General features: G+C 33.5%; 1 protein-coding gene across 3 annotated transcripts in view; it reads right to left on the bottom strand.

The window, feature by feature from the left end:
• Positions 1-17,785, bottom strand: part of COP1 (COP1, E3 ubiquitin ligase) — a 93,559-nt gene that overhangs the window by 54,293 nt on the left and 21,481 nt on the right. For all 3 annotated transcript variants that reach the window (XM_011361244.2, XM_023531257.1, XM_023531258.1), the window contains 3 exons: positions 14,839-14,898; positions 13,035-13,111; positions 4,641-4,698 (listed from right to left, as the gene is read on the bottom strand). In XM_011361244.2, the coding sequence (XP_011359546.1) occupies positions 4,641-4,698; positions 13,035-13,111; positions 14,839-14,898 (195 nt within the window). The remainder of the gene's footprint in view (positions 1-4,640; positions 4,699-13,034; positions 13,112-14,838; positions 14,899-17,785) is intronic.

Below are 17,785 nucleotides of genomic sequence, written 5' to 3'. Positions count from 1 at the left end.
GCACAGTTCCCCATCAATTCCACTAAGAAGAGAGCCCTACTCTAAATGAAGCTGAAAGTGTTCTGTATGGTTAACTGAAATTTGTAAATTTAATATATAAATAACACTTCCTTCCAAAATAATTTCATAAATTAAACAATGCTGAATAAAAACCTCATTATTATTTACACAGTTAAGTAATCCTTGTAAGATCAAGGACCAAGTGCAAAATAATAAAACAAATTAACTGTTAAACACACACATTTTCATAAAAACAAACTGGCATTCAAGAGAAAAGCTGCATAATTTAGAACAGTGGTTTCACAAAGCCTGGTCCAGAAAGTATGGTCTTTAGGCACATGGGGGTCTCTCAGACCCTTTCAAGATATCTATGAGATCAAAACTATGTTCATAAATACAGTAACACGTTATACGCTATTTTCGTTGTCCTTGGGCATGCGCTTGAGATGCAAAAGCAAAAGTCAGCATAAAATTGCTGGTCCCTTAGCAAAATCAAGGAAATGGCACCAAGACCACAGGTGAAGATTATATTCTTCACCATTACTTGTAATTTAAAACAACAACAACAACAAAAACTACATACATACATAGATTTTAGAAATCTAGTTTCTCTCAAGAACACTTTGTATTACTTTTCTTAAGTTGAAGTATAATTGACATATAATATTATATTTGTTTCAGGTGTATAACATGATTCAATATTTGTATATACTGCAAAGTGAGGACGAATATAACTCTAGTTAATAACTGTCACCACAGAGTTATAAAAATTTTTTCTTGTTATGAGTCTTTTCAACTTTCTAATCTGCAATGCACTATTATGAACTACAATAACCATGCCGTACATTACATCCCCACGACTTACTTTATAACTGGAGTTCGTACCTTTTGATCCCCTTCACTCATTTTGCCCAACTGGCAGCCCATGCCTCTGGCAGCCACCAATCTGTTCTCTGTATCTATGATTTGGTTTTTGTTTTTTTAGGATTCCACACATAAGTGAGATCATACAGTATTTGCCTTTCTTTGTCCAACTTATTTCACTTAACATAATGACCTCAAAGTCCAACCATGTTGTCAAATACCAATATTTCCTTTTTTATGGATGAATAATATGTCACAGATATACATACCACATGTATATACCACTGTATCCATTTGCTCTTAGTGTCAAATCCAAAATATCATCACCAAGATGAACATCAAGGAGCTTAGCTGCCTGTGTTTTCTTCTAGGAGTTTTATAGTTTCAGGTCTTAAGCTCAAATTTTTAATCCATTCTGAGTTAATTTTTGTGTATGGGATAACATAGTGGTCTAGTTTCATTCTTAAGCATGTGGCCTGTTTCCCCAACACCATTTACTGAAGAAACTGTCCTTCCCCATTGCATATTCTCAGCTCCTCTGTCATAAATTAATTGACCACATATGTGTGGCTCATTTCCGGAGTCTTTATTCTGTTCTATTGATCTGTGTGTGTGTTTTTATGCCAAGATCACACTGTTCTGATTACTGTACCCTTGTAATATAGTTTGAAATCAGGAAGTGTGATGCCTCCAACTTTGTTCTTTCTCAAGACTGCTTTGGCTATTTTATTTTACTCCATTTGGAATTTTCATCAAAAATATGAAACTGATATGAAAAGCTTTTTTTTTTTATTTTGAAGCAATTAAATCAATCATGCTTATCATGCTTATAATACCTTTCCTGGTTTGGGTTTAAAATTTTGTTTATCATGCTTTTTTATATATAAGCTTCTTTATTAATTTCTATAGTGCTATTATTATTTAAATCATTTAACTGATCTAGACTCTTATAGTAAGTGATAAAATTGAAAGCTAAATTTCCTGCAAATGGTTTCCTTGCTACTACACCAATTACTTAACCTCCCCCTTCACCACTGATCTGCAATGATCACCTTCAGCACAGGTTAAACTCTTAATTACCTTTCAGTTGGCTTTTAAATTTTCATTATGTTCCTTTGTTATAGCAGTTAGAATACATTTTAATAACTTAGTGGGTAAATGCCATTGTAATTACGCCTATGACTCATTCATTCTACCAATGAATTAGAGTCAGTTGGTCACAGTCTCTGCACAACCTTAAAAAATATTTTTGGGCTCTTTTTATTGGAATTGTATTAAATTAATAGTTATAATAACTGATCTATTCAAATTGTTCTATAATTGTTTTAATCTATTTAAATATTTTATTTTTAGTGAAAATTATACATTTCATTAAGAATGCCACTTGTATTAGTATGCATCAGCACTATTTAATCTGTTCCACACTATAATAGCCAATTTCAATTGTATATTGAAACGTTTTACTGTATCTGAGCTCTTTCTCTATTTATCTCTCCAAATATACCATCTTAAGTTTTTCCCAGCTTCTTGAGTTGAATGCCTACTTCATTTACTTTAATTCTTATCTAAAAATGAATATATTTAATGACAAATTTCTGAGGACAGTTCTGATGACATTTCATAATTCTGATACACAATATTTTCACTAGTATTATTTGTTTGTAGCGGCATCTAGAACTACTCTTTGACACAAAGGTATTCAGAAGAGTCTTTAGTTTACTCTCTGCCCGATTATCTGCCTGTCCAACTACGTATTTATTTATTTGGCATTCTGATAGAGAATGTAATCAATCCATTTTTCTAAACGCTCCGGAACAACTACCAATAATGTATACCTTTTGACGCAAAGTATGAAGTGAGACAAGTACCTATAGACCAAGTTTAACTGATCTCATTCAAAGGAAAATCCAAAGTCTTTATAACAGCCTGAGGAAGTGACACACCAGTGGCCACTGTTACGTTTGTGCCGCATTTCTACTTTTCTCCGCCTCAGGGCTTATTTGCTGGTTGTCCTGCTGCCTAGAACTTCTTCCCAGAGTTAACCATGTGACTTCCTCCCTCACCTCCTCTCTGTTCGAAGGTATTCTACCTTTATTACTGTTAGTAGCTCTCCAACTAGCAGAAGCTTGGTTACAACTGTGGTTTTTGTGTTTTGTTTTTGTTCGATAATGTATCCCCAGAGCCTACAGTGCCTGGTAAATAGCAGGTACTCAAAAAAATACGGTAGTGGAATAAATGAGTATTTAAAAGCACAGGCTCTGAAACAATAATGCCTGGGTTAAATTCTCAGCTCCCTTCTCTTACTAGTTACATTAATCTGGACAACCTTCTTAACTTATCTGTGCCCCAGTTTCCTCAAAAAAATAGAAAAGAATAGTAACAGTACTTATTTCATAGTGAAGTTCTGAGAATTAGTTAATACATGTAAAGTACTTTGAGCAATGTCAATGAATATTAAGTACAAAATAAGTGTTACCCATTATTACTACTTAAATTACTTCTTGAACTGTATTTTTAAATCACCCACCTGTGTTTAAGTTTTAATCAATTATGAAAAATTTCTAATAGTTTTGCTGTACATCAATGCTAATGCTTACACTCAAGTATGGTGTTTTCACGGCTACTCAGAAGTAGATACGAGCCAGTCTATGAACTCACTATAAAAGAATAGGCCAAAAACATGCGTGAATACAAAGACAACACCAAAGTGTAGAGCAGTCACACAAACTAACCATGAAAGTAATACAGTCATCTAAGTAATGGGAAAAGAAAAACACAAACAAAAGCTGTACGATCCAAAAAAATTTTCTTTTCACTTTGATAAAAATAACTGCACTATCACATAAAGTGAATATACAAATGAACATGCATTTTAAAAATGCCTCATTTTCTTCCTTTTACTACAAAGAATAATATTAGGACAATCTGTAAAATGTGAATAAGATACAGGAATTAGATAATGCCACTATAACAATGTCAACTTCTTGTATTTAAAATTATATTGTGATTACATAAGATAATATCCTTGTTTTGAAGGAAATACACACTGGAAAAAGGAACATTATGTTCGTGCTTTATTCAAATAATCCAGACAAAAAAATTCTATGTGTATATATGTAAGAGACAGAATAAGAATGATAAAGCAAATGTGATCAAATGTTAACATTTGGACAATCTGGATAAAGGATATAAAAACATTTCACCATTCTTGTAACTTTTCTCTAAGTCTGAAATTATTTCAATATAAAAAGTCAAAAAAAGAAAAAGGCGCAAAGATCTGGCCTCAAAATTAGATTTGACAAATATCAGCATCCCCAAGTCACAGATGAAGAGAGTAAGTCAAAATAATCATACAATTAATTAGAAGAGAGGTAAAGCTATAGTCTACTCAAACCTACAGTTTACTTTCCAAAGAAAAGCTTAATGTTTCAACATAATGATGAATAGTTCATTAGCAGATTATAACTTTCTTACCCATGACAGAAACAAAGCCTTGATTATTCATAATTTCATAATTTCCTCTTATGGTATTTCCTTCCTCTCAAGGTCTGATGTTACCATTACCAGTATGTCAAAAAAAATTTTTTAAGCTTATCATTGATGAGCAAATAAATAGCTGATTATGCATCAGAGCTATCCAAGTCCTAATCAATACCACAGTATTCAAAACAGCTGTCATTATGACAAGACATCCCAGTAAATCAATCTATGATTTTATAACTCAGATGATTATATTCATGGTACCACTAAAATGTACTGTTAACTGTATCATTTACCTGAGAACTGCCACTGAAACCTGGAGGTTGGCTGTATTCTGTGGAATCAATAATACTACTGCAAAATGAAGAGAGAAAAATGTGATTTCAGTGTTTACATTATTTTAGCAACAGAAAAAGTAAATCTAAAATATACCACAGATAAATCCAGTATTTATAATTTCTAAGCAAAGAAAATATTTATTGCCAATAATTAGATGTCAAATAAATGCATAACCCATTAACAAAAAATTCAGTAAATATTTCACCCTACCACCTTAAACATGCACACCATGAAAGAACGTCAACAGAAAATAATCAGAAGACAAATGTATACATAGATGTATTTGTTTCCATTTTGTTTTAGAGAGGTTAATAAGTTGTCTGGAAAGAGTACCGGGAAAAGAGCACAAGCATGCGATCCAAAGCTATGGTTAACATATCGTGCTACGCAGCAATAAGCTATGTGCCCTTGGACAAAGATCTTATAACCACTCCATTTCCTATCTGCAAAGTGAGATGAGCAGGGACTACCTTACTCTAGATTATCTAGAGTCCCTTCAGCTCCAAAATGTTGTAATTATCTCACATGAAAGAAAACTATAAAAGGAATGGAATAAATGGTAAAACACCAATAATCTTTCTTCCATAATCCGAAATCTATAAACCAATTTTCTCTCTGCCCTGGTCAAACATTATTTGCTTCCTGCATTGGTTCTTTTTATTTTGTTACATCCTGTGCATTCTCCTACTGAACCCTAGAAAAACCTCTGGAAGTCCAGACTCTCTTTTGTCTTCCTATTAGCTCTATCATACCACTTCTCTCTTATCTCTGCATCACTCCTGTCTCCTCCCTGTCTTTAAACAAAATAAATTAGCCTACAGAAGACTACTAACACCTGACAATGGCACAACATATATTACCCACGATAAACCAACAGTTATTTATATTTTTTAAAACTCTTCTTCCCTATTTCTACTGTAAAAATATTTATATTATTGTCTACCCTAATGAATGTAAGCATTTGAGGGTACTATTCCAATAGTTCTCTCTACACACTTATAAATAATCATTATTTTACTTTAGTACTCAAATAACCTCAAAGGTTATAACATGAAAAGCACTCTGAAGAGCACAGAGCTTGAGTTTCAACCCTTAGCAGCTAAATGATTGTGGAGAATTTACTAATATGACTTGGCCTCTAGTTTCTCCATCTATTAAATGAGGAAAACACTTCAGAGAGGTATGAGATTTAAATATGTGTGTTAAGTTCTCAGTACCAAAGTCAAAAAATGGTAACAATTCAATAAATTTACCTGCTATTAATAAAAGTAGTCTATAACATTCAACCTCACATTTTCAAAAATATAAAAAAATCAGATGGAAGTCCTCACAGCAGTCTTTTAAAAAAAAGCAACACATATTAATAGATCTTAATTCATTGTGTTCCTGTTTCAATAGTAAGACTTAATTACACAAGGAAGAGCATTCTAAGCACCTATGCTACAAAGTAAGGAACTAACACAATCTTGTAATGGGTTTCTTTGGATGAAATATAACCAGCGCTCACTTTCTTGCAGAGTCAGGTATGACAAGATCACATGCTATTTTCAGCATATTCCATCCAGGGACTAATAGGGCTAAAAATGAGGAGATGCCATGTATTTGAAAATCTCTGTTACTTTCACTAAGAAAACCCAATCCCCTAGGACTTGTATAAACATTAATAAAAGTATGTAGCTGCATACTTAGAAGTCAATAGAACAGAGCATTTTCTAGATATGATTTTTATGGAGTTATAATTCATATTTCTTTGACTACAATCTAAACAATGACATTGATACATTAGTGTGTACAGTGAGATAACATTTCAAATATGTGTTAAAAATACTCATCAATTTGTTGAGATATTGAAATTATAGGTTTTAAACAGTATTTTACTAATATCTGCAGGATTTGAAATTTATCAGGTCTTAATTTTATTAAGAAAAACTTATTAATGCATTTAGGACTGTAATAGAAGAAATATGAACAATAAACCTCTCTAATTCAGCTTTTTGAACATGTGTGTGTGTGTATGTGTATAAAGTAACATCATTAGGAGAGAACACGACAAAGCACCGACTGGGTTGGGTTGTCTTGATATTGCAGCTCGGTGCTATATTAACTTCTTAACTCTGAGTTAGCCGCAATCATCAGATGGTAATAACAACAATAAAAACAGTAACAGCTATTATTTTTGAGCATTTACTATGCACAACGCACTGACCTAAATAATTTAAACCTCATAACTCTTAGATACTATTTTCATTCTCATTTCTCAAGTGAGGAAATCCAGGCACTAAGTGATAATATATTTAACAAATCACCCAAAATCAGTGACTAATCTATCTACTAACACTAATAAGTTAGCAAATAGCAGAGTTTGGATTCAAATCCATGCAGCAATCTATAAATAGAAAAGAGAATCATCAATTATTTCAAATAAATGTCAATAAAGTGATAAAATTTTAATAAAGATATCAAAAATAAATAGCAAGAGCAAGAAAAACATTTCAGGGTAGTACCTAAAACTGAGTTAGAAATAATATACTTGAATCAAGAAGGGGAAAATAAAATTTAAAAATTCCTAATGTTCGTGCTGTTGACAATAAGATTAGCTAAAAAACAAATGAAAAATGGGCAGCTGTTAAACCAAGTTGCAAAGGAAATTCATAGTTATGCAGCTACATGTTAGATAACTACTCTCACTTATTCACTTTAAGAAGCAAAGATATACACTTCATAATTAAGACAGACAAGTCATTTTGTATATAAGTTATATCTATAATGAGTAGGTAGCTGAGAGAAAACAGTATTTTATTCTTGATAAAGATAACAGGTGACTAGTTTTAGACAGGACTTTCATTTGAAAAAGGATTCACATTTAAATTATCACTAGACAACATTAGCTAGAAAATTTTTTAAGCTGTGAGTGAGATAAAGCACTTCGAGATCATTTAAAACTGAAGGTAAAGAAAATATAAGGTTTTTAAATAAATAAGGGAAACTGAATGAACCAAAAGAAAAATGTCATGTACAGATGAAATTAAACTAACTGCTGTCATGATTTTTTCACTATGAACGTACAACAGAGAAAAATAAATTACATCTAATAAATTATATGGAGCTATAGCCAATCTGTTCCTTTCTAGTATTCTACATGAAATTATTGAACCGGTACCCCAAAACAAAAATACTAAGCAATATGCAACCTGATAATAATCAACATAGATTTTAATGATTACCAAAACAATAATTCTTGGTTATTAAAAACAGATCAATGCTTTTCTGTCTATCTCTTAACATAGAGCTTTTTTCTCTGCTACAACAGAGAATGATACTTGATTCAAATGATACTTGATTCAAGTATCATTTCCTTTACATAAAATTGAAAGGTTGAATTTTAAATTAATAGTAAATCCCATTCACTAAACAACCAAAAATCTTGTGGCCCCAATTTTTTTCTTCCCCCCTCCCCACCGCCATAGTTAGATTTCTTTCTGTCACCACATATTTGACCACTTTTACCCCGTCTAACCTCCCCACCGCCCCCAACCCTCTGATAAGCACTCGTCTACCGTCCATGTCCATGAGTCTGTTTGTTCTGTTTGTTTGTTGCTTTTAGGTTTTGCGGCCTCAATTTTGCAGGCACCTTAAGAGATACTAGAAATCAGTCTTTCTGTTTGACTTTTCCTAATTCCTCATACCCTTTAACATTTGACACAATTATTCAAACAAATCATCCAAAATCAATGCGACTATTCTATTAACACCAATAACAGCGGCAGCTAAACCTACTGAGGGCATACAATGTGCCAGGCATTAGCATTTCTTTAAATGTACTATCACATTTTATCAGTCATGACGAGTATTATTATGCTTACCTTACAAATGAGAAAACTGAGGTATACAGAGGTTAATAAACTTGCCTACAAACGGCTAATAAACTATGAAGTTAAAACTTGAATCTCAGCAATATAACCCCAGAATCCTTATGTGAGACTGCCAAAGTGACATACATTTTCTTTTTGAAGAATCACTGCCCTACCATTTTCGAACTGAAAGTTTCTATTTATCTTCTTTTCAATGTTTTATTTTAACTCCGATGATTTCCGAACCTCTTTCACCTCCCAATGCTCTAGAATAGGGATGCCTGTGTTAGAATACTGGTTATGTACTAACTGTGTGATGCTGGGCAAATTACTTCATCTCTATGACTCAATTCCTCCTCTGCAAAATGAAAAGGATAAAAAAAATACCTATTACACAGCATTTGTTCTGCGGGCTATATGGGATAATACATGTAAATTACGAAATAGCACCTAACACAGATGCTGTATTATGCTGATAGTTAGAATTTCTGCAAATAAATACAATTCTCCTCTAGACTTAATTTTAACTATTTTGGTTTTCCCAAGCCCACAAACTTGACCTGAGGTATTTTAAGACATTCCGAAAGGATATGTAATTTTACAGAGCAGGGAGTAATCAAGTTAATAGAAACTTTATCCCATCCTCCCCAAAAGATGAAATAAGTTAAAGGTAGTTATGAAACTTTAGTGTTGAGTATCTGAGTTTTCTTTTATGAAAAAATAAGCATATTTGATTTAGAGATATATTTCAAAACATTTCGGTAATATACACATATTCACTATCTACCAAACCAGTGTTAACATACTTTTAAAGTATGATCCCCCAAGCCTGCATTTGAATCTCTGGGATCCACCTCAGACCTAATGATTAGATCTGAGTATAGGGTTCAGAAATCTGCATTTCAAATAAGAGTGTTGACTGATACTCATGCATTTTGTAATTTGGCCTATTCATACCTCAGGTTTCAGAATTGAAATGGAATGTCAATACCTTCACCAGGCTGTGATTATTTTAACTCTCAAAATTGAAAGTCTATGTACACCAAATTTTAATCAGAATTAATGTGCCAAAATAACTGATTTTCTATCCAAAAGCCGTGTAACTATGACAACAGGGTTCTAGGGTCTCATATTCACAGCTGTATCCCCAGTGCCTAAAACAGTGTTTTATACATGCCTGATACACCCCCAAAACTGGCTGAGTGACCGACGAATAAATTCTTCTAATATTCCAAATAAAGGAAATCGTACTGTTTCAAAAAAAGGTTTTCATAACTTGCTACATTTCTATTATCTATCAATTTAATGAGAAATTACAGATGTATGAAAAGCACCCTTATATTACTGCATGCAATTTTTCTGTGCTTCTTTTTGTTTAGTTCAAAAATTCTATAAGATTCTTCAATGTCCTGCATCACCTAGGACATCAAGTTCAACTCCCTTGCATTGTATAGGGTCATAGTTAAGGCAAGTAACCCTTGTACTCCCAGCAATGAAACAATCAACTGGTTTCACTACTTCTCCCATACAGCATATAAACTTCATTAAACTACATCATTTATGTTCAAAAGTCCTCCATTCAGGTATAGCAGATATTTCTTAAGAGATGTTAATAATCACCTAACCTTGGGGAGAAGCTACTTAAGAGATGAATCCAGGGAAAGTTTCTAGGCAAAAGGAACGGTATACATAAAGGTACCCTAACATCCTGTTTTGGGAGTTAAATTCAACTCTAAAGCATAAAAATAGTAAGCGGGGTACAAGTGATTATAGAAGACCAAGAAAAAGAGCTGGATCTAAACCAATTTACATACAATGGAAGGCCACTTTAGAATTTTAAGCAGGAAAGAAACATGAGCAGATTTCCGGCATTATACTACAGGACAGTTAAAAGACCACTTGCTAGACTCCACGTGATACTGAGTCTAAACAGGTGGCAGGAAGAGAACAGACAGGGCATGACAATTACAGCTAATCATGGTACACAGAAGACAAAATTTCATGGTTGGGGGGGCGGTCCTGTTATTTGTCTTCTGTTTCTCTTTTCATTTAAACACATAATAATCATAAACCCAGAATCTATGTAAGAGATTCAGTGACTTGACATATAAAAGTTCTCATTATAGAAAAAAACATGCAAATCTACAAAAAGGCTTTTAAAAAAGTAAACCTGCTTAAAAAAGAAACCAAAACATTACGGTGAGGAATAAAAACAAAAACTGTCTGACATTTAAATAATAAAGCTAATAATTATGGGGGAAAGTCATTATAACTCCAACTCTATACTATTTCTTAAAAATAAAGAAAAATCAAATACTGATAGTATAACATAACAGTCTTTCCAACATGTTCCATTTCACACCTTAATTTTAAGGGTAATTTTCCAATAGTATTTAAGGGGTATATAATTTTTCCCAAGTGTCCCTCTCAAACCTTGAGGAATATTCAAATTCCTTGTCTTAAGAAAACATCTTTTGAAGAAAATATGTTTGCCATTTTTCCTTCAACTGGTATCCTGCCTCAAGTCTGCCAGAATCTCATTTGACAATAGCTCTGCATATTATTTTACCAATTCTCCAATAACATTTTCATAGATTTCAAAAAACCCTATATCTTTTAGAAGATCTATTTTATAATAAGACTACTTCTCACCTTCTAGGCCAATAAAATCCTAATCCTATCATCTCCCCAGCTTTGGACTGTTGCAATTCTAACTTTCCTCCCAGCTTCCAGCGGCAGGGGGTTGAAAGGGACACAGATAGTCAGTCTCTTCTCTACTTTCCACATGGAAACCCCCAGCAAACATTTTAAAATCTAAATCAGATCCTGCTCAAAACTCTCCCATGACTTTCAATCATATTTACACATTTCTTTCATGTGTCACCTTCAATGTCACCTCCTTGAAGAAGCCTGGCTATCCAAACTAAAACAGAATCCTCTGCAAACCCCTAATACGCCTAGTATTTTTTCCTAAGGTACTCCTTATATATTAAGTACTACTACTACATTATGAATTTGCTTATTTAGTATCTCCCCTAACCTCCACACATATACCCCCCGAAAGGTAAGTCGGGGGCTTTGCCAGCTAGATTCAACATCTAGAACAGTGTCTAACACATCAGAGATTCAATAGAGCCAATTACATGAATATAATACTATATTGACATGTGTTAATAAAAGCCAGCAGTGAGAGACTGAGTAACAAAGACCTGGACACAACAGATGGGAAGACATGCTACTATTACACAGAAAGGGGTAGAATAATGGGAATTGTCAGTTTATTAGTAAAATTTTGTGATAAGACAACTTTTGCTTGTCTGCATGCACTCACGTAATAAACATCTCATTGACAAAGATCCCATGTATATCAGAAAGTGAATGCTAAGCTTAAAAATAACAGCAGCTCACAGACGGAATCATTTTCAAGTGTTTTAAAGAATATAAAGCATGGAAAAAACCAGCTGAATTAAAGACAGCTAAAGTAACCCCAGAATCAACTAGAACTCACAAGGATCTCCATAAAATGGTTAAAGGCGAAAACAGCAAATATCCCAGGAATGCTCTTTAACTAGAACATTCCCCATTCCTCTTTCTCCTTTCCCTACATATCATACCAAACCCACAACAGCTTTCCTGAACTGACACAGGCTGTGAAGGCGAGTGTAATCTCTTGTACTGGCATTAAGACTGCCTGGTAACCCACGTGTTATCCTAAATCTACTCGTCTGAAAAGCTTCCATTGCACCATTATCCTAAATGGACTAGCAAGTTAAAAACATAAAATGCTCTTAATTTAAACATTTCAAACGAAAAAGTTCAAATTCAAATTGTAAGTAGTACATATTTCGTCAAATAAACTTTAGAAGAGACCACAGACACTCACTGTGTTTCACAAACACTTAGTGAATGAGGCCAGTCACTACTACTGTTCTAAAGCCCAGGAAAAGGTCACAAGCAAGACAAATGTAATCCCTGCTCTGACAGAGCAGAAAGACAGGAAGACTTAATTAAATTAATAACGGAGTTATGAGGAAATGCCAGGGAGATCTAAACTAACAGATGTTTCTAATTCCCTCATTTGAAATCTGGGGAAAGTGATCTAAGAAAATTAAACAAGTTATGAAAAATACCCTACGTTTTACTTTATCAAATTATCCCACAATATTACCATTTCATGTCTTCAAATTATAGATTTTTCAAAGTCATCTGATTTTAATTCAGAAGAAATTTAAAGCTACCATTATTTCAAGAAATCCAACAAACCTTTAACCCAACAGTGAATTCATAATATTACACTATTCTACTCAGTAACTGTTCCTGGCATGAAAATTCAAAGCATTAAGGAAACAGATGGGCCATCTGAATCTCATTTCTAGATCATGACCAAAAGTAATTTCTCAGGGGTTTTGTACATTACATGGAAAAGGCTCCCAGGGACTCGTACTATATGTGCACTTTATAGCATAAATCCTAAGCAATTATGAGTTTGAAGCTTTGTACCTGTGTGATGGAGAAGGGGCTTCAAATTGAGGCACTGTGCTATCCTCACTGACAGGAGAGTATAAGCCACTCATTTCCTGAAAGCACAATTATTTGAGTTATAGCAGATGCTCCAAACAGAAGATGTATAAATCAAAACAAGATACAATATTATATTCCTTTCAGACTACAGGTTTTTTATAAGTCCTTCTTTGTCTCAACATCCAATTCTCTCAATGCTTCCTCTCTGCAGAGTATAAACTCATGAATATCTAAAAAGTTAAGCTTTTTCCATGGTACACATTCTTAAAGAACTAGAAACTCCTTAATATCGTCCATCACTAAGGAAGCCATAAATGCCAAAAAAAAAAAAAAAAAAAGGTAAATAAAGTTGACCCTTGAACAAAGTGGGGGTTCAGGATGCTGGCCCCACCCCACCCAGTCAACCATTCATGTATAACTTTGACTCCTCCAGAATTTCACTGCTAACAGCCTACTACTGATCGGAAGCCTTACCAACAACATAAATAGTCAATTAACATTTATTTTGTATGTTACTTGTGTTATATACTATATTCTTATAATAAAGTAAGCTAGATTTTAAAAAGTTATTTAAAAAATCATAAGGAAGGGAAAATACATTTACAATATTTATTTTTTAAAAATCCACATATAAGTGGGTCCAACAAACTTGTGTTGTTCGAGGGTCAACTGTATTTTAAAAGAGATGTTCAGTGTACTATGTGAACAATGAACTAGCTGTCATTGATCCAGTGAAGACCTACTGAAAAATATTAAGATGAATACAACAGTATAGCACCTGAATCATTAGGTTCAATTCTCTAAAGTACAGAACAGAATAGGTCAATCTCTGCTTTAAATATGTCCTCCGCAAACATTAAGAAAAGTAGCACTTCTCTTGATTCAAATATTAGCTTTGTTTAATGACTTAAACTCTAAGATCTGATCATTAACGCAGAGGAAAAGGCCTCCTAATAAACTATTATTACATAAATTTTGCCTCTGAATCATACTGACAACCTGGCTTCCTTTTTTATGTTCTGCATTTTGATTAATGAAAAAACTGCAATTTTTAAAATACCACCAAAGATACATAATCAATAAGATTTATTTCTGACTAATCCAAGCTCAGTTCAATCACACAGCCAAAGAAGGGACATAAATATACAGCTGTAACAAGTTAAGAATGTCACATGGGATACTGAACTTTCACTAAATAGTAAAGTCAACATCAATTAACATGTATCAGCAGAAGAAACATATATAAGCACAGATGAAGACAATAAGCTCACATCATGATAGCCTATGAGCCTCTCAAAGATCCTCTCATGGATTTTATAAGTAAACTATGTCATACTATAAAATCTTAGATTTTTGGTAATGTATTCTCATATTTTTTTAAAATTAAGCATAGCACCTAGGAATACATTAGATATGTAAAAAATTATTTACTTAATTAAAGAATGGAATCATGACATGTCATTTTAATAGTAAGAACTGAGGGGTTTGTGGGAGTTGATTTAAGTTAATATGATGGCATACCAAGAAAACTGATTTTTTTTTTCAACATATCTGATATTATGGCAATAAAACAGTGAAAACAAATTTGGAACACATTTTATCATCAAGAAAGTGATGCTTTTTCTATAAAAATTCACTCTCAATTAAAATTAAAGTTAAAATCTGGTACTTTTCTATATAACGAAGACCAATCCCATAAATTTAATGCAGCAATTTAAAGGAAAAGTGACAATTTTATAAAACTGAAAAATTGCTAGAGGTGTGAGAAATTCTTGTATCTTACTTCCACTCTTTTAATGTCTTCTTCCAAAACACTTAGCTCCTTCTGAATCTGTTCCAGTTGCTGTAGATAAAAGAGAAAAAAAAAAAAAGCCTAAACCAAACTATACTGGCATAACCAAGATTACAAGACAACTTCACATTTGGAAAATGATTCCTAGGAAACTGGGCCTAATGGTAAATTGTAGGAATGAAAACAGCACCCAAACAGATCTGCAAGTCCCAACACTAAAATGTAAATGTAGAGACTTAATATTTAAAAAAACACAGGTTGTACTTTAAAACAAGGATTGGCTTTATAATAAAAACATGAAAGATGAAAAATTAGACTTAAAAATACAGGACATTCCAAGAACTTTCAAATTACCTCATTTAATTGTGAGCAATTAATGTCAGCATGTAAGCGTTAACCTCATTTTAAAAATAAAAATTAGTCTCACAGAGGGTTAGGTTCCACCATCCAAAAGCAACCACAAGTTAGCATCTCAATATTTCCTTCTTAAGCATTTTTAAAAGCATATTTAAGATAATGTTTTATCTTTGATAACTTACCTATTGCATTATAACCTTTTCCATGCCATTAAAATGCAAACACTTTATTGAATCACATTTGACAATATATTTAACCATTCCCTGCTCACCACATTTAAGTTGTTGGCAAACTATTGTAATTCTGAAACATATGAGTCTGAATTTCAAACTTTATTAAAAGATTATTAAAAATGAATTAGAAAAAAAAGAAATAAAACAAAACTGCCTTCCAGAAACACTATACAAGTTTAAATTTCTATTACTAGTATATCTTGAACCAATTTTTAAATGTAAAATAACAATAATGACTACTTATGTAATACTTATTGCAAGATGTTATTACACAGAAAGGTTAAATGATCACTTTATTGCCCATGTCATTGGGGAAGGAAGTGGCGGAACTGAAGTCCAACTCAAGATAGCCTTCTTACTCCAAAGTTCATGCTATTAACCACTACGCTATACTATTTCTTGAAAGCAGTACCTTATTACTGAACTTTCATTTCTTTAATGAATGGTAAGGGTAAACAGACTTTTAAGGTTTATTAACATTAGCACCCTCTCTTCTGTGGTAATACATACTTAATAATAATTGATAACTTATTAATTCAAATATTTACCAATCCTCAGCATTTTGCTAAGCACTGGGAAGAAGAGGATTTAGAAAATTACAGCCCTTGTCCTCATGGAACTCAGTCTAGGGGAGATGGCAAAAAAGTAAACCAATAGTTGAAATATCATAGTGAGCATGATGATGATGGTACGCACACAGAATTAAGGGACTACAGACTGCTCCTAACCTAGATGGAAAACTTGAGAGGAGAAAAGAGGCGACTGGATAACTGAAATTAGATCTGAAATAAATGAAAGGCTGAGCCTTGAAGGAGTGGTAGAATTTTACCAGATGGAAAACAGTAGGGAAAGACAAAATAAGCAGGGTAAATAATACATACGAAGCAATAAGAGCTATGAGAAAAGGAAATAATAATTCTGAAGCTTTGACAGTGAATGAAATTACCCACTGTCAACCAGCACAGTCAGAAGACATGAGAATAGAACTGGATGGCAGGGACACCAGTGTTTTAGAGATGGGCAAAGGAAGACGAGGTGAACCTGCATTAACTATCAGGAAGGGCAGGGCGGGAGCCACAACGCTATGAGAAAAGGCAGCATACTAACCTGAGGTGTGGGTTAGGGACCAGGGTGTAAAAAGAGAGATTAGCATGGGCAAACGCTTTAGACTCTTCCATCTACTTTAATAAATTTTCCTTCGCCCTAACATTTTCCCCAATACTCCTACCTTACTGAAACCTTGCTCTCCCTCAAAGACAGTCTATTTTGGAACAATTTCAAATATATGCTGGTCAATTGATAAATTCTCTCATGCCCCAGGTTTCACAGGACTAGGTGGGGACTCATCACTTCTACTGCACTGCATGGCCATTTCCAATAATTAGTCCTCCATTCTAATATAAAAACCACTCTGGTCTGGCTCGATGCAAAGAGCCAAATCACCTTCTACTCATCTTAGCCATCTATAAGCATCCCAATTATTTCCAACCATCATTGAAACCTTTTATCTTCTGGTTTATAGACATTTTCAACCCGTCATCCTAACCAGTAATTCAGCAAAGCAACTCATGTTCACCCTTTAACCTTTTTCACTTAATTACCCTGTAATGCTTCACCTTTGAAATCCTTATTTAAACAAGTGCCGGGGGTCTTTAGTATGACATTTAGTAAAATAAAAATATATTTTAAAAGAAGGATTAAAGGAAACATCTATAATATCAACATCTAGAGACAGCCAATGTTACTTGTGACATATAATACATAATTAAGATCAAATTAATAAAACAAGGTTCAAGCGCTACCCTAATAAATATATAGAGTTTAAAACAAAATTATGTAACCTACTTATGTGAAAAAGTCTGAAAAGTTGCCATGACAAGAAATTTTTTTTAAAAGTTTGGAGAAATAGACACTATTTAGAGAACACACATTAAATTTGAGGTATTTACATTTCATGATGAGTTTCTGAATTTCTTCTCATCTATCTTCCAGGGTTTGGACCTCTAAATTATTAGGGCACTGTGATATGTGAGTTGTAGTAAGAAATACATACTTGGTCTTTATTACTTCTCCTGGCTGCAGCTCCCCAAACCCTTGATGATCAGAGTCTTTCCATATGCTAACGACATGACTGGTGGCTGGGGACTCCTGTAGAGCCTCCAAAGATGGATGGTGCCAGGAGAAGTTACCATGCGAATACAGGGTTGGAACTTTCAACCCCACACCCCAACAATGAGAGAAGGGAGAAGGGCTGGAGACTGAATTTAATCACCAATGGCCAATCATGCCTATTTAATGGAGCCTCCATTAAAAAAAAAAAAACAAAACTGACTTAAGGGGTTCAAAGG

Source organism: Pteropus vampyrus, unplaced genomic scaffold (assembly GCF_000151845.1).
Source record: "Pteropus vampyrus isolate Shadow unplaced genomic scaffold, Pvam_2.0 Scaffold65, whole genome shotgun sequence".
NCBI lineage: Eukaryota > Metazoa > Chordata > Mammalia > Chiroptera > Pteropodidae > Pteropus > Pteropus vampyrus.
Note: the sequence above shows the minus strand (reverse complement) of the source record. Positions and strands in the feature narration are given on the sequence as shown.